Here is a 22,545-nt window from a genome sequence, read left to right as displayed (position 1 = left end):
TTTCTCTCGCAAAGCGAAGACTGAGGGGTGACCTGGCAGAGGTCTAAAAAGGTTAGTTTGACCTCGAGAAGGATATTCCTGGTATTGTGGAAGTGGGGCACCAGGAAAATAATGGGTGATACGTTCGGATGACTGCTGATATATTGCCACCTCTTTTGTGCCTTCCCAGAAGCAGACTGGGAACCAGATCGGCTGCCCACTCCACCAAAGCAGTCAGCCAATTAGTCCAATTAAGGTTTAGATTTATTATCATGTGTACCGAGGTATGGTTAAAAGCATTGTTTTGCGTACAGAAACTACTTAGGTGCATTTTGCACCAGAACTGGTATTTTACTGGCATCAAAGCAGCCCCTCCCCACCCATTGCTGCCAGATCAAGTGAGGCAGCCTCCCAGCAGGAGGCCAGAGACTAATGGAGACAGAGGCTCCAAGCACCAATGATTCAGGCCATAGGGGTGAAAGGTCTCGTCTACCATTGATTCGATCAAGGGTGTATTCCTTCCACCTTAATGGCCATATTGAATTCGAGCCACATTATTTGTTGCCATTTCTGCAGGCAGCCTCAGGAGTCCACCTGCCAACCTTAACAGGATGTTGAGCACAGAGGCAGCCATTAGGAGGCCAACTCCTGGAAAGTTGCACCAGCAGGTGCACTGACAACATGGAAGGCCTCAGGAACTCCATATGGGCCTGATGTCAGAGTTCTTTTTTTTTATAAATGTTTTTTATTCAGTTTTCATGTTTTATATTGAACAAATTACAAATTGTTAGAGAGAGAGAAAAAAAAAAGAACACGCAAAATTTAACATATATATTTACGGGTAAGCATCTTCGTAATAATAACTGTGGCCGCCCCCTTTAGCCGGCATACATATTTTACATTCCCCAATATGGCCGAGGCACATGGTTATTGGCATTTATTTACAGTTTGGTTTTGGGCGTTAGCTAGCCATCAAACCCCCATAACGAACCCGTAGCCCTCCCCCCCCAAACCCCCCCCCCCCCCCCCCCCCCCCCCCCCCCCCCCGCCCCCCCCCGGCTACCTTCCCCCGATTCCCATCCATTTTCCCCTGATTCTTGGCCACCCGACTATTCTTCCTCTTGTACGTTGGCCACAAACAGGTCCCGGAACAGTTGCATGAATGGCTCCCACATTCTGTGGAAGCCGTCGTCCGACCCTCGGATGGCGAATTTGAATTTCTCCATTTGGAGAGATTCCGAGAGGTCGGACAGCCAGTCTGCAGCTCTGGGCGGTGCTGCTGACCGCCAGCCAAACAGGATTCTACGGCGGGCGATCAGGGAGGCAAAGGCAAGGGCGTCCGCCCTCCTCCCCAGGAATAGATCTGGCTGGTCTGAAACCCCGAAGACCGCCACTATCGGGCATGGCTCCACCCTCACCCCCACCACTTTGGACATAGCCTCGAAGAAGGCTGTCCAGTACTCCACAAGTCTGGGGCAAGACCAGAACATGTGGGCGTGGTTGGCCGGGCCTCTTTGGCACCGTTCACATCTGTCCTCCACCTCCGGGAAGAACCTACTCATACGGTTTCTTGTTAAGTGGGCTCTATGTACCACTTTTAGTTGCGTCAGGCTGAGCCTTGCACACGTGGAGGTGGAGTTGACCCTATGCAGTGCTTCGCTCCAGAGTTCCCACCCTATCTCCATCCCCAGGTCATCCTCCCATTTCCTTCTTGTTGCGTCCAGTACGGTGTCGTCCCTTTCTACCAGTCGGTCATACATGTCGCTACAGTTCCCTTTCTCTAGGATACTTGCGTCCAGTAGGTCTTCCAGTAGTGTCTGTCATGGCAGTTGTGGGTACGTCCTTGTCTCCTTTCGTAGGAAGTTTTTGAGCTGCAGGTACCAGCTAGCCGAAATTTCTCTGTCAGTTCGTCCAGTGTTGCGATCCTGTCGTCCGTGTATAGGTCCCTGACTGTCAGTGTCCCCCCGTCCTGCCTCCACCTTTTGAAGGTGGCGTCAGTCAGTGCTGGTTTGAACCTATGGTTGTTGCAGATGGGAGCCTTGTCCGACATTTTGTTCAGGCCAAATTGCTGCCGCAGTTGGTTCCAGGATTGGAGGGTGGCTGTGACCACTGGGCTGCTGGAGTGTTTTTTGGGTGGGGATGGGAGTGCTGCCGTGGCGAGGGCCCGGAGGGAGGTCCCCATGCAGGAGGCCTCCTCCGCACGCACCCACTCGGCTTCTGGCTCCTGGATCCATCCCCTTACTCGCTCGGCTGTTGCCGCCCAGTGGTAGAATTGTAGATTCAGGAGGGCTAGCCCCCCCCTGGATTTTGTTTTTGTAGGACCTTCTTTGGGATCCTAGCATTTTTACACCCCCCCATACGAACGCCATGATAAGTTTGTCCAGTGCTTTGAAGAAGGCCTTGGGGATGTAGATCGGAATGGATCTAAACAGGAAGAGGAACCTGGGCCATACGTTCATTTTGATCGTCTGGACTCTCCCCGCGAGGGAGAGTGGGAGTGTGTTCCATCTTTGCAGGTCCTTTTTTACTTCCTCCGCCAGGCTGGTGAGGTTCCATTTGTGGATCCCTTTCCAGTCATGGGCTATTTGGATCCCCAGGTAGCGGAATTTATGTCGGGCTTGTTTGAACGGTAGCCCCTTTAGTGCTGCCCCCCCCCCCCCCCCCCCCTTGCTGGTGTACTGGGAAGATCTCGCTTTTGCTCATGTTGAGTTTGTAGCCCGAGAAGGCTCCAAACTCTTTCAGGAGCGCGATGATTCCGTCCATGCTGCTTTGTGGGTCCGAGATGTAGAGGAGGAGATCATCTGCATAAAGTGAGACTCTGTGCTCTCTGCCTCCCCTTCGGATCCCCCTCCAATTTTTTGCTGCCCTGAGCGCGATTGCTAGCGGTTCGATTGCTAGTGAGAACAGCAGCGGGGACAGTGGGCATCCTTGTCTGGTGCCCCTGTGCAGCTGGAAGTATTGGGAGTTGGTATTGTTGGTCCGTACACTCGCCATGGGGGCGTTGTATAGGAGCTTTACCCAAGCGGTGAACCCTGTTCCAAGCCCGAACCGCTCCAGTACCTCTATGAGGTATTTCCATTCGACTCTGTCGAAGGCCTTTTCTGCGTCCAGGGAGACGATCACCTCTTGTGTTCTCTCCCCGGAGGGGGTCATTATCACGTTCAGCAGGCGCCTGATGTTCGAGGTGAGCTGTCTACCTTTGACGAAGCCCGTCTGGTCCTCTGTGACCATCTCAGGTACACAGTCTTCTAGCCTTTTGGCTAGGATTTTGGCCAGTATTTTGGCGTCTGTGTTCAGCAGAGATATGGGTCTGTATGACCCACATTCCGTTGGGTCTTTGTCTTTCTTAGGTATCAGCGAGATTGAGACCTGTGCTAACGTGGGTGGCAGTGTGCCCCTAGCTAGCGAGTCTGTGAACATCTCCCGCAGGTGCGGTGCCAGCGCGATGTCGGAGTTCTGATGCCCCATGTCTCCAGCCCAATGTTTCTGCTTGCAGCAAGCCCAGCAATAGGTGTCATAAACATAATATGGCCACTTACGCATCCTATAGGGAATTCCTGCGAAACGCCATTATCCAGGGAGCCGTATGTGGAATTTGCTGCCACAAAGAATAGCTGAGGTGAATAGTCGAGATGCACTTAAGTTAAAAGCTAGACATAATGAGAGAGAAAGGAATAGAGGATATATTTTTTGATGAAAGGCCACAGCACTGAAATGTTAAGTCTGCTTCTCCCAGGTGCCATCAAACTGCTCAGAGATTCTAGCGTTTTCTATTTTTTGAACATTATAGATAGGCTATGATGAGATCAAGTGAGGTGGGTGGATGCTCACGTGGAACATAAACACCAGAGAGGATCAGTTGGGCTGAATGGTCTGTTTCTGTGTCGTAAATACTACGGCAAGTCAACGAATAAAACTGAGGAACTTACTACAAACAGCCACAGAGACGAGAAGCTAATTAAGTTCATGTCAAAACTGTTTCTTTTATTAGGAACTGAGAATTTTTTTTACATACCATATGTTTATAAAGAATAAATCACAGTACATTTAAATTGCCATTTGTGTTTATATTAAGAAAAAGGAATCCCCCAGGCCCCCTAAAAATGAATACCACCAAAACCTGATGAATGCAAGTGATGCCACATTGTCTCAGGAGTAGAAATTGCTGCTCTTGTTACTATAAATAAAACATGCATATCCTGTATTAAAATAGTTTTGGCTTCATTTCAGAGAAGATGTGTTTGATGAGATTATAATTAAGAGATGGACCAAATAATAGTCACATATTAGGACTATTAAAAAAACACTGATGTCGCAACTCATTCTGGTCAATGGTGAACCTAGAACTTGTCAAAATCACAGGGTCACACGTCACTCAGGGAGTGATGTGATGGTCACACAAAACAAGGTATATATTTTATATATATATTTGTATCTAATAAAATGAATGACCAACCAGCATGCAACTGAATACAATGTCTCCATGCATGGAAAATTAAAAGAGCGAGAAAGAGAGAGAAATAAAAACAATTTCTAATTAGGCAATCGTCACAGAACTCCCAATTTTCAAGTCTTTCCTGATTACGGCTCTTCAGGAATGGTTGTGGTTGGAATCCCGTCAGGTACCTTGGCAAGTTGGACTGGAGGTGTGGCAGTTCCCCTTTGCTTTAAGGAGACGGCGGTGTTTTTAGAGAGTGGTAGGATCCTTGGCTTCCAACACAAGCTTGTCTCAGCCACTGCATTACAAACACACACAAGCAAAAAAAAACAAAACACCGTCAAGGTTCTCAATGAATTGGTAAAAGAGGGCATGCATCCAGGTGCTGCAAATAGAAAATGTCAGCACCTTACCCCTCCCCTCATTTTGTTTCCATCTCCAATCTGAATGATTCTGTTGACATTGGTAATTGATATAAATGTTGCAACAACTTGCATTTCTATAACACATTGAGCAGAGGTAGATGCCTCATAGAATTTGAAACTACAGAATGGGGCCATTCAGCCTATTGTGCCTGTGTCTGCTTTTTTGAGAGAGATTTACAATTTGTCCCACTGGGCGTATCCCAGAAAATTAAGTTATTTATCCAATTTGCTTTCAAATGTTACGACTGAATCTGCTTCCACTCTCTTTCATAATTATAAAAGGCAGAAGGTAAGAACATTAAAATGTGGAAAAGTCTGGGACTAGTCCAATCTGAAATTCCATTTTAAGGCATACCAGACCAGTTTAAACCAGTACCAGTCACTTCCCAAGTTGGACTGATTTTCCCTTCTGGGAACTCATTAAGTCTCATTGCAAAAGACAGGGCAGTGCTCCCTCAGGTCTGCATTGGGAGTGTCAGCTTTGATTATGTGCTGAGGTCTGTGGTTCTTAAACTTACAACGTTTGCACTCAGAGGTGGGTGCAAAACCCACACCTAAAAGTGATATGCCGGTTGAAGGGAAGATAATTAGGGTACTGTCTGCATGATGGATAAACACTGGCACAGACTGGATGATCCTGTTCTTTCCATATTACAATTTCTATGTAATTTAAAATCTGAGCTCTGAAAGCAGGACACAGCAATTTAACCTGTCTCCAGAGAAGATATTGTGCCATGAACAAGACCAAGGCAGCGTGAGCAGACATGTCCTCATTAGCTGCATATTCTGTGTATTGCTGGCTGTGTATCACAAAACAAAAACCATCCAGATAGGCAGCTGTGAAGTGAGGGGCCAGCAGTGAACTGAAACGTCTTAACTCTATTTGCCAATATAAACTAATAGTCTGTGCCAATTAAGACCCAAGCAGTGGAATTCTATTCAAACAAAAACTAAACAAACAAACTTTGATTAAGATTATTAGCCGGATATTACTTGCAGCAGCTGGCCGCTGGAGGAAAGTGTGGCACAGCACTGGGGATCAGGTTGGAAGGGGCAAGACACTGAGGGCAGTCGTGGTAAGGCCTGGGTATGGGATAAGGAACAGGCACTGGAGGTGAAAAGTGGAGAATTGAGGTTAAGGGACAGCAGACTGAGGGGAAGAACAACTCTTCTGAGGGGGCAATGAGAAGGGGTGGGGGGATGAAGGGGAAACGGAAGGGGAGGAGGTGGAGATAATGTCATTAGACTAGTAATCCAGAGGCCTTGATTAATTAATGCTGTGGGGGAGATGGGTTCAAATCCTACCATGGCAGCTGGAGAATTTCAACACAATTAATAAAATCTGGAGCAGAAAATTAGTCTCAGTAATGGTGACCATAAAACTATAATTGATTATTGCAAAAAAAAATCTAGTTCACGAATGATCTTAGGGAAGGAAATCTGCTGGTCTGGCCTACATGCGACTGTTGCCTGAACTACCTGGCAAGCCACCAGGCTCAAGGGAAGTTGGGCTCGGAAACAGTGCCAACAATACCAACAGCCCATGAAAGAATAATTTTTAAAAAGCCATAATTACTGATGACAAATGCAACATGTAATGTCCCTTTGTGTCCCTCAGTCGATAGTATGTTAAATACAATAATGAGCTGCCAACAGGCTGTGTCCAGTCTCCCTTTGATTCCCTTTTACCTAATTCTCCTGCATGGAGGGAGCGCTGCACTGCCAGAGGTGCTGCATCTGTTCTCTCAGTTAGATGCTAAAAATCCCAGAAAAGATCCAAGTCGTGCAATGGAGGTCTTCCTGGTGTCCTGCGCCAATGTTTATCTGTTAACAAAGCCAACATGTTTCCCAGCCCAACTTCCCTGTTAACTAGCAGATTGCCCAGTCATTTTAACACTGCTGCTTCTGAGGGTTTGTTGTGTGCAAATTGATTACTCCAGTTTTGTATATTACAAAAGTGACTTTAATTCAGAAGTAATTCATTGGATGTCACAAAGTACTGCACAGCCAAAGGCCATGATACATGTTGCATAATTGCAGTTACTTCTTCTTAAGCAAGGCAGGAAAACAGTTTCATCTGGAATTGTGTGTCTAGATTTGAGCCCCACATGTGAAGGATTATAACACCCTTGAGAACATCCAAAATAGGAACATTAATATTGATGCGACCATCAATTCACTCAGAGACACTATTTGGAGTAAACTGTCGCTTTAATCGCCTTACAACTGAGCCTGCCTGTGACTGCACGATACTGAGGGCGATCTCGCAGGACCGCAGCACTTATACTCCCTAAAGGGGGGCGGAGCCTGGGGCAGAACCCTGTACATGCTCCTCATCTCCCCCTGTGGGCAGAGCCGCACAGTGGCTCACAGATGGGGCCCACAGGGACAACAGTAAGGTACAGTGTGAATTACCAGTTACACATTCACCACAAGTATGAGATTCAAACTTTAGTTTAAATAGTTAGCAAGGGTTTTGGGCCCTTTTTCACTCAATAAGTCATTGTCCTCATTGACTGACTTTACCTATCATTCTTCTAATGCCTCAAATGTATAATTCCCTTCATGGACTCATCTCTCTCGACCTCCAGGAGTCACTTCTGGTCTACATCCCTACCACTTGAAACTCTCCATCCTCTGACTCTGTTCTCTTGTACCTTCATTATGCCTTCAGCCCCCAAAGTCCCAATGCACTGGGAAACTCTACCTAACCCCTTCAGCCTATTCACTCCATCTCCCCTTTAAGATCCTCCTTAAAACTCACCTCTCTTAGCTAGATTGTGGCTATCCACCCCCAGCTCCCCCTTCTTTAGCACAGCAATAATTCTTTCTAATTCTGTGTCACAGAAAAATCCTTTGAAAGGCTTTTCGACATTAAACAAATTATATAAGATCAAAATGAAAGCAGAAAATGATGGGAATACTCAGTAATTAGGCAGTATCTATGCTGGTTCCACTACTGTTTCCTCGTGCCTTACACTGTCATGAACCTGTCCTGACCTTCATCCTCTCAAAGACCTTCCCCTTTGCTCTTCCCTCTCCTCCTGTTGTGAAAAGCCTGCCGATACGATTCTGCCCCAGATACTGCCTGACATACCCTCCTACCATCACTATCCCATACTGCCCTCCCCTCCACCCACCCACAGCCCCAATGGGGAATTTTCATTGAAAGTATTGTTCTTGTTGGTACAAACAAGCTTGGTTCCATGCTCCCACACTCCCAATGAGAAGTGGAACTCAAATAGGTTGTCCCTTATCAAAACACAGGTCAGATTCAAATATCTATCTTCTTCTCTCCTTGGCAAGTCAGAAGGGTAGGGTGGTACTTCCAGCTTGCTGGGAATTTAAAACAGATGGTATTGGATCAGCTGTCCATTCTGCACTGGCCTGATTTCAGTGGGGAGGAGAATTTGCAAGCCAATCTGATTTAACTTAGTAGGAAAAGCTAAGTAACCACATAAAGGTCAGATATATAGAACATAGAACAGTACAGCACAGAACAGGCCCTTCATGTTGTGCCGAGCAATGATCACCCTACTTAAACCCACGTAACCCGTATACCCGTAATCCAACAATCTCCCCCATTAACCTTACACTACGGGCAATTTAGCATGGCCAATCCACCTAACCCGCACATCTTTGGACTGTGGGAGGAAACCGGAGCACCCAGAGGAAACCCACGCACAAACGGGGAGGACGTGCAGACTCCACACAGACAGTGACCTAGCCGGGAATCGAACCTGGGACCCTGGAGCTGTGAAGCATTGATGCTAACCACCATGCTACCGTGAGGCCCCCTAATATAGGAAGGTATCTTCATAAGGTGAGGTGAAGAAGGTGGGAGAAGGGCTCTGTGGCATGTAAAAACTTATTGGGCTGAATGGCCTATTTCTGTAAATGACATTTAGTTCTAACATTGATTCACAGAATAGAACAGTACAGAAGGAGGCCATTTGGCTCATTGTGTGAGTGTTGGTTCTTTTAGTTAGTCCCATTCCCTTTCCTCCTTTCCCTTCCATCAAATACTGACCAATTCTCTTTTGAAAGATGCTATGAACCTCTATCCACAACTTATTATCCAGTGCATTCCCAATCTTAATGAGTTGTTGCATTAAGGAGGTTTTCCCTCATTATGTCTCTCGTTCTTTTGCCTATCACCTTAAATTTTTCTCTCCTATCAACAACCGATCAGCCATCGATAACCATTTCTCATTATTTACTTGGTCAAAATTCTTCATGATTTTAAAGACCTGGATCAAATCTCCTCTTCGCCTTCTCTATGCTATGAGAGCAACCCAGGTTCTACAATCTATCCACGTAACTGTAATCCCTCACCTTGAAACCAGTCTCATAAATCTCTTCTGTGCCCTTGCTGAATTGTCATGCTCAGATTTGGACACAATGCCCTAGCTGAGGTTCAACTAGTGTTTCATATGTGTACTATATAACTTACTTGCTTTTGCACTCTGTGTCCTGGAGCTTCACTACCGAGGTAGGTAGCGCGTGTTGGGAGACTATGCAACTCGCTGGATCCCCCTCAGAATAAAGAACCCCTATTTTCTCCATGGTAGTGGGGTGTGGAAGGGGTGAGGCCTGCCATCCCCAGAGGCAGTACATAGGTAGCCACAGGGATGGTGAATGCCAAGACATTAGTCGGTTAGAAGGCCTGCTTTGGTCCTCTGGGATTTTGTCACAGAATTTTTAGAAGATGTTAGGCCCTCTAGCCCACATCCCACACACCCCCTCCACCTACCCACCCCTCATGGACCCTCATAACCTTTATGCCAACTCAAGTCCCCCATCCATACCCACTTGGCTCCTCATACCCACCATACCAACAGAATGCCAAATAATGTCTCAAACCTACCCCTCATGGCACCTCCAACCTTCTATGCCCTTCCAAAGCCACTATCTGTTGAAGGTTGTATATTGTCTCATGGAGAAGTGTAAAGGCTTGCATGGTTTGACAATAACTGTTTATTAATTTTCTTTTAAATGTAGTGTAGATAATAATTTTTTTTCCAATTAAGGGGAAATTTAGCATGGCTAATCCACCTACCCTGCACATATTTGGGTTGTGGGGTGTGAAACCCACGCAGACACAGGGAGAATGTGCAAACTCCACACAGATGGTGACCCAGGGCTGGGATTCAAACCCGGCTCCTCCGCGCTGTAGGCAGCAGTGCTAACCACTACGCCACCGTGCTGTCTATAGCTTTTTATTAATAACACGTAACTATATGCAAGATACAGTCCTGACTAGGTGCTACCAGGCACAATACTACATTCTACTACTCCCATATGACTCTCGACATCATAATAAGGACAACTGTTTCCCCAGTCCCATAATAAACTTTACAGTCCCATCACCCTAATACTATACCAAGTCTTTACCCAAATGTATTTACAATAATATTTACAAGATAACCCGTCTCTCCCCAAGTCTCTGAATTCACAGTTTCAGACAGGCTTTGCATTTCACAGATTCAGGGTTTCCAAATCTTCAGAATCTGGTTGTTTTCAAGCTTGGAGGAGTGGCAGTTTCAACTGCTTTGGGATGACTTTGTTGGTCTGGAGTTAAAGTTATCAAAGATGGTACTCATCTGGTTTGCTTCTTGCAGTCCTTGGTGTTGAATATTTCTTTGTTGCCAATCTTCCTTCCTTGGTTAGACACCATGGGCTTAGCCCTCTTATTCCGGAAGGAATGTTCACTCTGTTCATTCATGGAGTGAACTCAGGTCTTCTTTTTTGGTGGGGTCCACCATGTTCTTCCTGGCCATTGAAGGTTTGCCTCGCCTATATTTGTATGTTCTCACCCTTGAGCTCAACCCACAGTTTGGCTTCCAGTACTGCACTCTGTTTCTTCATGTGCACGTGTGCCTCCCTGAGCTGTGTCTTGGTGAGTTGGTGGTCGCTTTTCTCTTGCTCCAGGATCGGCTACATGCTGAGTGTGCGAGCTTGAAGCTTCAGTTTTGTTGCTGTAGTTTTTCCTGGTTCTGTGACAGCAACTGTTTGACTCTGAAGTTCAGGCTCAACCTGCTGCTCCTTCTCTGTATCCTCTTGTTTAAGTATGTTGACGCTCATCTGGAAGTTTGTCTGGCCTGGCTGAAGAGGAGTATTTTCTGCCATCTGGAAAGAAGTTGGAATAATTGCCTCTGCAAAAATTGAGGACAATTCTGAACTAAAGTCCCAGTTGAGACCATCAGCACTGAGGGACTTTTCTGGAGTCTCCAATTCAGTGTAGTTGACAACGGTGATTGTTTTGACATCTTCTGCCATTTTGAGCAGGTTGAGGGCAATACAGGTATCCATGCTGAGGAAATTAAAGGTTGATTTCAGATGACACATAGAACTTTGATTATTTTCAAATAGCAGAATGGCTCTTGAATCATGCCCATCTTATGTTTTGCTTCAGTTTTGTTGGTGGATTGTCTGATGATTTGGATGACTTTGTCCAAAATCAGATCTTCTTGAGATTGGAGTACATCAGAAAGAGTACCATTGGCCACTCCCACTACTATTTAGTTGCTTAAGGTCTCCATAGTCATAACTTTCAACCAATCTGTACAACTCATTTATGGGTTCCACAGGCTTTTGGACTCTCATTAAATTTGGCTCACTCTAATATTTTATTGCTTCTAAGGTTAAAGTTGGTGTCAAAGGACTTAATGTAGGAAATTGTTTCATTTTATATTTTATATTTGTTGTAGTAATAGTATTAAAAACTCTGGTTTAAGATTCATACACGCAGTATGTCTGCTAAAACTGTGATTAAAGTGTCGCAAAAGTGAGATAATCTTTGATTTTACCATTTACTTGTTTACAGATAGATGCCTAATGGGACACTTTTGATTTTGGAGGGTCCATGGGGTGTAGATAATTTATGAGGGATGGTGCTTATTCCTGGGACATCTTAGTGGGAGGAGACTGAAGAATGCTTTATGATGTAATTAAGGGGTGGAGGCAGGTCTGTCTGTAGTTTGCAGTTTGCTATAGGATTTTAGTCTGACTAGAGATCTTCAGCTGGCTCCTGAAAAGTTCTCTCCAAGGCCTTTACACAGAGAAAAGCAAGTAAACCTGATTGTTAACTTTATTTATAAGCGGCCTTTGAACTATATTAGTCAGCTTAATTGGAATATACATATAGCTGAAGGTTTATGGAGTAAGTTAAATTTCTTTCTTTTATTCAAGAAATGTTTTAATTGTTAACTGTAACACTTACTTTGTTGGTAATGTGATTAATTCTGAGCTTAAATTAAATCTTGTTTTAACATAAAAGATAACTATTTGCTAGTGAATCACAGAATCACAGAAAATACAATGCAGAAGAGGCCCTTCGGTCCATCAAGTCTGCACCGACACAAGAAAAATATCTGACCTATCTTTCCCATTTTCCAGCACTTGGCCCATAGCCTTGAAGGTTATGACGTGCCAAGTGCTCATCCAGGTACCTTTTTAAAGGATGTGAGGCAACCCTCCTCTACCACCTTCCCAGACAGTACATTCCAAACCATCCTCACCCTCTGAGTAAAAATGTTTTTCCTCACCTTCCCCACTAAACCTCCTGTCCCTAACCTTGAATTTGTGTCCTCTCATGACTGATTCTTCAACTAAGGGGAACGGCTGCTCCACATCCACCCTGTCAATACCCATCATAATCTTGTACATCTTAATCAGATCGCCACTCGGTCTTCTCTGCTCCAATGAAAACAGCCCAAGCTTATCCAACCTTATTCATAACTTAAATATTCCATCCCAGGAAACATCCTGATGAATCTCCTCTGCACATCCTCCAGTGCAATCTTATCCTTCCTATAATGTGCTGACCAGAAGTGCACACAGTTGTGGCCTCACCAAAGTTTTATACAACTCCAACATGACCTCTCTGCTTTTGTAATCTATGCCTCGATTGATAAAGGCAAGAGTCCCATATACCCTTTTCATCGGCCTATTAACCTGCCCTCTTGTCTTCAGAGACCTATGGATAAGCACGTCAAGGTCTCTTTGTTCCTCGAAACTTCCCAGTGTCATGCCATTCATTTAATACTTCCATATCAAATTTCCCCTTCCAAAGTGTATCACCTCAAGTTTTTCAGGGTTAATTCCGTCTGCCACTTATCCAACCATTTGACCTTCCTGTATACTTTCCTGTAACCCATGACAGTCAACTTCACTGTTAACCACCCGGCCAATCTTTGTGTCATCCGCAGACTTACTGATCCTATCATCCACATCTTTGTTGTTTATATAAATGACGGATAATAGGGGACCCAGAACTGATCCCTATGGTACACCACTGGACGCTGGCTTCCAGTCACCAGAGCAGCCAAATGTCATCACCTTTGTTTCCTATGCCTAAGCCAATTTTGCATCTACCTTATCAAATTACCCTCTATCCCATGCGCATTCGCCTTCTTTATAAGTCTCCATGTGGGACCTTAGCAAAGTTATCACTTCTGTGGTGAAGTATCCTTTCCTCACAGTTTTACAAATTGCAAATTGCTGTGTTCCTTTCCAGGATCCTAACACTCCAAAGTTATCAGAAGAATCATTGATTTCTGGTCTGGCAATTATATTTTTGGCTATCAGAAGTTCTGAATATAAACGTGCATTCACTTGTTCAGCCTCAGTTTTCTTATTCAACTCTGATACTATCATATATTTTAAAACTCCTCTTCTCCATAACACCCAGTTTTGCACCTGGTCTGGCCCTTCCATCTGCCTTATCTTGCCTGACAGTGTTGATTCACCATCCATGACTGTTTTGAACACGACAGAGTACAACTTTAACATTTATTTAAAGGTGCTAGAATAATCTTTTAAAATTCTTTTTCTCATGCTTGGCCGGATTCTGCAGAAAACCTTTTGAACAAATTGTTTTGGAGAGCTCGTTGCTTTCCTGAACTTAGAACTGTATCTGAATTTTTGCCCTCACTTCACTTCAAAATTTTTATTCTGGTTTGTGTGCGTTCGCCTTGCCTTATGGTGTCAGCTCTGGGCTGTAGCATTCTTCAGGCTGCGCTTGGTAAAACAATCAGTCTGCCGGTGTTGCTTGATTATGGCGCTGAATTTAAGTGCTTTTTCAATCTGTTTTTGAAGCTTGCTCACCCTTTGCAATCTGCCCAGGTTCTTTGACTCTGCTTCCCATTGGGTCTCGCAATGAACTTCCACATGCTCTGTGGAGTCCTTTTACACTGCACAGTGAATCTTCCTTCTGCCCTTCAGTTTCCATGCCTGTAATGGAGTTTCTTAGGGGATCAGAAGCTATGTAATCAAGGTCTTCAGGTTTAGTGCACTTTTCTCAGGTCAGACTGCAATTTCTTTACATTTTCCTTCTTCGGGATTTGGGGGTCATTCACTTGCTACCACCATGTTGTACAGGAATGTGCTGTTTCCTGAAGTGGCCTAGAGGCTTATATGTTTGAACAATAGCTGTTCTCTAATTTTACATAACCATTTACATATATACAGATAGTCCTCAACAGTGCAATCTTCATACTGACTTCCATCAAACTCACTACTAAGCTTTACTTCTCCCATGTTCCCCTCTACATCATAATGCGGTGGTACTGTTTCTCCAGTCTCACATTAGCCATTGTAGTCCCGAATACCCGAGTGATGTAGCATCCTCTATGGGAAGGCCTCAGGAGCAATGTAGAGATAGAGAAAAGCTTTCATCAATCTAATGCAGCTCTCATTCATACAATCATACATTCATACAAGATTGTAGTGAAGGGAACCTTCAATTTATAAAATACATTTGAAGCCTTTAAACCTCAAGGTGCTAATCTCTTACTAAAAACAATAAAACCTCTATTTAGACCCCACTTCAAAAACAGCCAATCCTTTAATAGTCTCTCTAAACTGTCAATCAAACTGTGAATTCCTTGGTGAGATAAGATTAACTTTTGAAAATTAGCCAAGCACAATGGCATCATCATATACCGTGGAGTAATACTAATAAAGAACTTTGGTGACACCGCATGAATAGATGCTATTATTTTATCTAACCTGCAGAAGATGGCCTTTCAAACAAAGTAGTCCAAGTGAGTGCCCTAAAAAAAATCTTCAGTGAGAGCTACAGCTTCCCATTTTAAGCTTAAGAAGCATTGGGCTGGATTCTCCGTTTGCCGACGGCAAAATCGGGAAATGCGATTGGGTGAAGAGTAGCTTCCAACGCCAAAATCGCGATAGGCGCCGGTTTGACGCCAAATCGGGAAGCTCCAGCCGAGCAGCCGGAGTGCTCCCCGCTCCCCCCCAGGGCTGAGGCGGTACCCAGGCACCGACTGCCAATACAGTGGCCACCTTGCTGCCCACCCACCCTGACCCCTGGTTCTACACAGTGCCACCGGTCGTATGGACGGCAAGGTGATGGTCACCCTCAACTTCTATACAACGAGGTAGTTCCAGTCATCAAGTGGGGACCTGTCTGGGATCTCGCAGACATTGGCGCACACGTGCATCCATGCCATCATGCATACGCGAAGCAGTACATCCAGTACCATGTGGACCGAACCCACGAGGTTGCCCGGGCAGCGGGGTTCGCTGTTATCGCCGGGATGTCTCGGGTCCAGGGGGTGATTGATGGCATGCATGTTGCCCTATGGCCACCTACAGATAACATGCCACTATACACCAACGGAAAGAGCTTTCACTCCATGATCATCCAGCTGGTCTGCGACCTAAGATGCGTATCATGCCCATCTGCGGTTGATACACGGGCAGTGTGCATGACGCATTCACCTTGACACAGTTGGTGATCCCAACATGTTTGAGGGGCAACCGTCCAGCTGCGGGGCTGGCTGCTGGGTGACAGGGTTTACCCGCTGCAGTCGTGGCTGATGACGCCTATCCGGAGGCCACTGACCGACACAGAGACCCGATACAACGATACCTATACAGGGGTCTGGTCGGGCGGTACTTTAGAGTTGTGAAGATATGCTTCAGGTGCCTGGACAGTTCTTGAGGGGCGCTCCAATACAAGGCTAGGAGGGTCGCCCGCATTGTAGTGGCCTGCCGCGTCCTCCACATATGCCCAGCAGTGGGGTGATGTGCTGGAGGAGGATGAGGAGGAAGGGCAGGCCCCGTCCGATGAGGAGGATGCGGGGGGAGGGGGACAATGAGCGAGACATGGGTCCCAGGTAGGCACAGAAACCCACGCAGACACGGGGAGAACATGCAGACTCCACACAGACAGTGAACCAAGCCAGGAATCGATCCTGGGACCCTGGCGCTGTGAAGCAACAATGCTAACCACTGTGCTACCGCACCACCCATAAATGAAAGTGGAGAACATGGGCATCGATCCCACTACCTCTCACATGCTAAATGAGCGATCTACCATTTGAGCTAATTCCCCCAATCTGGCTTGAATACCCTGCTTTCGTCTGAGCTGTTAATAAACACTGTGAATAATTGAGACTCTAACTAGTAGAGGGGCTGTTTAGCACAGGGCTAAATCGCTAGCTTTGAAAGCAGACCAAACAAGCCAGCAGCACGGCTCGATTCCCGTAACAGCCCCCCCCCCGAACAGGCGCCGGAATGTGGCGACTAGGGGCTTTTCACAGTAACTTCATTTGAAGCCTACTCGTGACAATAAGCGATTTTCATTTCATTTCCATTAGAGCGCCAATTGTCACACCATGCCAATTGTCCAGAATTTACAGTGCAATTAGAGTACCTGCCTATTATTACTATTCTCTGTCTTCTGCCATTCAGCCAATTTCCTAATCAGGTTGATAATTTCACTTAAATTCCATTAGTTTCATCTTTAACTAACAGTCACTTTTGAGAGACTTATGTGTACCTCCGATCAAATCAGAAAGAAAGAAACAAGAAACACAAATCCTTTAAAGTTACACATGGCCTCATTCCTGGAGAAATAGGTCGGCCAAACAGATAGTCGCAAATCAAATCAGATTCATTGGCAATACATTATTTAAATTAAAGGGTTGATGAATGAATAAAATCTTGCCTTTTTACACATCAGAAGCCTGTGAAGTGGAAGCATAAAACTTCTGTCACATAATTCCCAACAGGACACCACATATTCACAAGGAACGCAACTGAGGAGGAGGAGGAGGAAATGGAAAAAAAAAGTGTCCCATTACTCATCTGCTTCACTTTCTGAACGTGGAATATGGAAAAGAGAAGTTATGTGGAATTGCAAAGAATTTACTGCTCAGAATCAGGCCATTCGGCCCAACCAAAGATTGGTGATTTTGCATCACATGAACCTCCTCCCACCCAGTCAGCAAATCCTCCTATACTCTCAGCATTTATTTTGTTGCTCTTAAATACATCAATGCTATTTGTCCCAGCTACTTGCTGTCATACCAAGTTCCACATTCTTCTGCTGATATGCACATGATGCAACATCACCTCTCTGCACAGAGTTTATTCCATTGATAATAGATGGTATCACCCAGGGTTGATCAACAGCAACAAGAATTTATATTTATATGGCGCCTTTAACATGGTATGAGTCCGCACAGGAGCAGTTTCACACAAAATTTAACACAGCACCACATATGAGATATTAGAGCAGGTGACCAAAATCTTGGTCAAAGAGGTCATTTTTAAGGAATGTTTTAAATGAGGAGGGATATTGAGAGGCTGAGTGCTTTAAGGAGGGTATTGTAGAGCTTAGGGCCTCGATAGCTGAAGGTAAGGCTACCAATGGTAAAAATTGGTGAGAATGGTGAAATAGTGGGTAGCACGGTAGCACAGTGGTTAGCACTGTTGCTTCACAGCTCCTGGGTCCCAGTTTCGATTCTGGCTTGGGTCACTGTCTGTGTGGAGTCTGCACGTTCTTCCTATGTCTGTGTGGGTTTCCTCTGGATGCCTCGGTTTCTTCCCACAAGTCCTGAAAGATGTGCTGTTAGGTAATTTGTACATTCTGAATTCTCCCTCTGTGGAGGGAGAGGCGCCGGAATGTGGCGATTAGGGGATTTTCACATTAACCTCATTGCAGCGTTATAGAACATAGAACATTACAGCGCAGTACAGGCCCTTCGGCCCACGATGTTGCGCCGTCCTGTGAAACCCCCTCAAAAGTTCCTCTACACTATTCCCTTACTGTCCATATGTCTATCCAATGACCATTTGAATGCGTTTAGTGTTGGCGAGTCCACTACTGTTGCAGGCAGGGCATTCCACGCCCTTACTACTCTCTGAGTAAAGAACCTACCTCTGACATCTGTCCTATATCTATCTCCCCTCAATTTAAAGCTATGTCCCCTCATGCTGGACATCACCATCCGAGGAAAAAGGCTCTCAATGTCCACCCTATCTAATCCTCTGATCATCTTGTATGCCTCAATTAAGTCACCTCTTAACCTTCTTCTCTCTAACGAAAACAGCCTCAAGTCCTTCAGCCTTTCCTCATATGATCTTCCCTCCATACCAGGCAACATTCTTGTAAATCTCCTCTGTACCCTTTCCAATGCTTCCACATCCTTCCTATAATGTGGCGACCAGAACTGCACACAATACTCCAAATGCGGCCGCACCAGAGTTTTGTACAACTGCAACATGACCTCATGGCTCCGAAACTCAATTCCTCTACCAATAAAAGCTAACACACCGTACGCCTTCTTAACAACCCTCTCAACCTGGGTGGCAACTTTCAGGGATCTATGGACATGGACACCGAGATCTCTCTGCTCGTCCACACTACCAAGAATCTTACCATTCGCCCAGTACTCTGCCTTTCTGTTATTCCTTCCAAAATGAATCACCTCACACCTTTCTGCATTAAACTCCATTTGCCACCTGTCAGTCCAGCTCTGCAGCTTATCTATGTCCCTCTGTAACTTGTAACATCCTTCTGCACTGTCCACAACTCCACCGACTTTAGTGTCATCTGCAAATTTACTCACCCATCCTTCTACGCCCTCCTCCAGGTCATTTATAAAAATGACAAACAGCAACGGCCCCAAAACAGATCCTTGTTATTGTTATTGTGACAATAAAGATTATTATTAAGTCATGAAAATCTGAGATATGCAAGAGGCCAGAATTTGAGAATCACAGATTGTTGGAGAGCTGAATAGATTACAGAGGAGGGGAGGCGGCAAGATCACAGGAAATAGTGGTCACATGATCCAGCCAGTTGCAGAACTTGCCAGTGTCTTTGGGCAGTCAAGTACCTAGAGAAGGGTCAAAAGGAACACCAAAGGAGCAGATGCCACTAAAAGGTGGATGAATGAATCCTACAATTAGCTAATGGAATGAACTACCTTTAGGGAGTGGAGGGTGGGGGAGGGGAGGGGAGGTGTCACAGCCAAAGTACAGAACAATAAAAGGAATGATCACTGAGCATCCAAAGAGGTGGTAAATTCAGACAATGTCTCATCAATGACCATTTTTATTTGTCCATTCTTTAGATGTACTGACAAGACATTGGATGAGACCTTTTGACTGTTCACACCAGCAGGATCTTCCGGTCTCGCCGAAGGGGCATCCCGGCCGTGGGTTTCCCAGCAGCATGAGGTGGATTCAATGGGATATCTCATTGACAGCGGTGGGACCAGAAGATCCTGCCACTGGACAATGGCGGGCTGCCTCTGCTTCTGGAATGGATCAAAACCATCGCAAATTGAATTCGGATTTAATTTTCACAAATGTCTAACTTGTGCACTATTCACTCAATTGAGATATTGAATGTGATTGCTTAATCTGTCATTTCGGCCTGTCATTTTTGCACTTTAACTCATGGACAAAATTTGTTAAATTTGGCAAAATCGGGAACTACTGAGAAACCACAAGACAGGATTTGATGTGCACTCAAAAAGTGATATTGATGCTTCAACTGGAACACCTTTCACCACCTTGGAACAGAGAGGCATACTTGCGAATCAAGCACAACATTGGTCAGAGACTCCATCCAAATCACACTGATGACATCTTCAAACAGTAATATAAGATTGGCCCTTGGGATGAGAAGGTTGTTCTATGAGGAGAGTAAATAGAATGGCCTTATAATTATTCCATGTTTACAAGAATCTCATTGAAGCATATAAAATTCTAAGAGGCCTTGACAAGCTAAATCCTGAAAGGCCATTTCCCCCGGCTGTGAATCTAGAACTAGGAGACATAAGTCTCAGGATAAGGAGTTAGCCATTTAGGATAGAGATTAAGATACATTTCTTAATTCAGAGGGTTATGAATCTTTGGAAGTCTCTGCCCCAGAGAATGCTCAGTAGGTTCAAGACTGAGATCAATAAGATGTCCAAAGATGTGCAGGTTAGGTGGATTGGCCATGATAAATTGCCCTTAGTGTATAAAATTGCCCTTAGTGTTGGGTGGGGTTACTGAGTTATGGGGATAGGGTGGAGGTGTTGACCTTGGGTAGGGTGCTCTTTCCAGGAGCCAGTGCAGACTCGATGGCCAAATGGCCTCCTTCTCCACTGTAAAATCTATGAAAAATTCTATGATAAGGAAATAAGGGGGGCGAGATTCTCCGACCCCACGCCGGTTGGGAGAATAGTGGGCGGTGCCGTTTTTTCCCCGCGACGCCGGTCCGACGCGCTCCCGCTATGCTCCAACCAGCCAAATTGTTGTAATCGTGTATCGCGCGCAAAACCATGGCGAATCGCCCGACGCAGGCAAAAAGTCGCTTCCCCGGCACCCCCGCAATTCTCCGGGCCGGATGGGCCGAAGTCCCGACGTCTTGACGCAAGGTCAGTACGTCACCGTTCACACCTGCTATTTAAAGTCGCCAGCCAGTCGTGCTGGCTAACAAGGAGTGAGGAGGTGAGCGGACCGTCGCGGAGTCTTGGCAAGCTGGGGAAGGCAACCCCGAGAACGCAGCGGCCAGTGGGGGGGGGAGAGGGAGAAGTGGGGGGGGGGGGGGAGAGGGAGAAGTGGGGGGGGGGGGGGAGAGGGAGAAGTGGGGGGGAAGAGGGAGAAGTGGGGGGGGAGAGGGAGAAGTGGGGGGGGGAGAGGGAGAAGTCGGGGGGAGAGGAGAAGTGGGGGGGGAGAGGGAGAAGTGGGGGGGAGGGAGAAGTAGAGGGGAGAGGGAGAAGTGGGGAGAGGGAGAAGTGGGGAGGGAGAGGGAGAAGTGGGCGGGGGGAGGGAGAAGTGGGCGGGGGGAGGGAGAAGTGGGCGGGGGGAGAGGGAGAAGTGATGGGGAGAGGGAGAAGTGGGGGGGAGAGGGAGAAGTCGGGGGGAGAGGGAGAAAGTGGGGGGGGAAGGGAGAAGTGGGGGGGGAGAGGGAGAAGTGGGAGAGGAGAAGTGGGGGGGAGAGGGAGAAGTGGGGGGGGGAGAGGGAGAAGTGGGCGGGGGAGGGAGAAATGGGCGGGGGGAGAGGGAGAAGTGGGGGGGGGGAGAGGGGAAGTGGGGGGGGGGAGAGGGGAGGGGGAGAGGGAGAAGTGGGCGGGGGGGGGGAGAGGGGGAAGTGTGGGGGGGAGAGGGAGAAGTGTGGGGGGGAGAGAGGGAGTGAGTGGAGTGGAGTGGGTCGTCCACCCCGGATGCAACATGTCAGCCGCCCTGCCATGGCAGGATGGTGACGAGGACACGGCCGCTGGTTCCCCTGTGGCTGATGGCCACAGCCCACTGACGCACCGGTGAGGAGGACGTGTTGTTAACTGCCCGTTGGATGCAGAAAGTGACCAGGGGTTAGGCTGGCCGCGTGTCAGCAGCGCGACCAGGCCACCGGGACACACAGGTATCCCGTGGCAGACAGCTGCCGAGGTGTCGAATCACCTCCGTCTAACATTTTGTTTCTCTGCCCCCCACCACCCTTCTGTAGGTGAGCAAAATGTATTCAAACCGAACGGCTATGTTCAGCACAGTTGTTGGGGCTGCTGCACTGCAGCTGGAGATCGAGCAGCGTCCACAGCCACATCCCATAGTGGATGCAGGGCCAGCTGCAGCAGCAGAGGGAAGGGCCGCGGAGTTGACCGTCGTCGAGCAGCATGGGGGGGGAGGAGGAGGAGGCATTGATGGTGGAGCCAAGGCGTCAGAGGCGACGATCGAGGCCTAGGGTGTTCCGTGGCCAGATCTCTTTTGAGACAATGCCGAACATCACCTGCAGGAGGAGACTCCGGTTGAGCAGAGAGACGGTGACACATATCCGCCACCTCATGGCGCCCCTAGCCCCACGTGGAACGGGAGGAGGACACGCGATCCCGGTTGCCGTCAAGGTGACGGGGGCACTTAACTTTTATGCGACCGGCTCCTTCCAGTCTCCGAGCAGGGACCTATCCGGGATGTCGCAGTCATCGGTGCACAGGTGCATCCGGGATGTGACCGATGCCCTCTATGCCATCGCCGACCGGTAGATCACCTTTCCCGAGGACAGAGCAAGTCAAGACGCACGGGCCCATGCATTTGTCAATGTGGCCGGGATACCGATGGTCCAGGGGTTCATTGATTGTGTTCACGTCCCCATGAGCCCGCCTGCAGGCAACAGGGAGGTGTTCACAAACAGGAGGGGGACATACTCCATGGATATCCAGGTGGTATGCGACCCCCACATGAGGATCATGCACGTGTGCGCAAGGTTCCCTGGGAGTGTGCATGATGTGTACATTCTTGCGCAGTCATTCATCCCTGATATGTTTGAGGGACGGCTCCCCGGCGGAGGGGCTGGTTGCTGGGCGACAGAGGTTATCCACTGAGGTCGTGGCTGATGATGCCCATACGGAGGCCTCAGACCAACGTGGAGATCCTTTACAATGAGGCCCATGCAGCAACCAG

At 46.9% G+C, this 22,545-nt stretch overlaps 1 protein-coding gene across 3 annotated transcripts in view; it reads right to left on the bottom strand.

The window, feature by feature from the left end:
- Positions 1-3,942: 3,942 nt before the first annotated feature.
- The window catches only part of syt9b (synaptotagmin IXb), a 155,525-nt gene continuing 136,922 nt past the window's right edge, over positions 3,943-22,545 (bottom strand). For all 3 annotated transcript variants that reach the window (XR_005461911.1, XM_038807899.1, XM_038807897.1), the window contains exon 7: positions 3,943-4,715. Coding sequence is in view for 2 of the 3 variants with exons in the window: in XM_038807899.1 (XP_038663827.1) it covers positions 4,647-4,715 (69 nt within the window). In the remaining variant the exon portion in view is untranslated. The remainder of the gene's footprint in view (positions 4,716-22,545) is intronic.

The sequence above is a fragment of the Scyliorhinus canicula genome, chromosome 9, assembly GCF_902713615.1.
Source record: "Scyliorhinus canicula chromosome 9, sScyCan1.1, whole genome shotgun sequence".
NCBI lineage: Eukaryota > Metazoa > Chordata > Chondrichthyes > Carcharhiniformes > Scyliorhinidae > Scyliorhinus > Scyliorhinus canicula.
The sequence above is the reverse complement of the archived record's forward strand: the minus strand, read 5'-3'. Positions and strand labels throughout refer to the sequence as shown.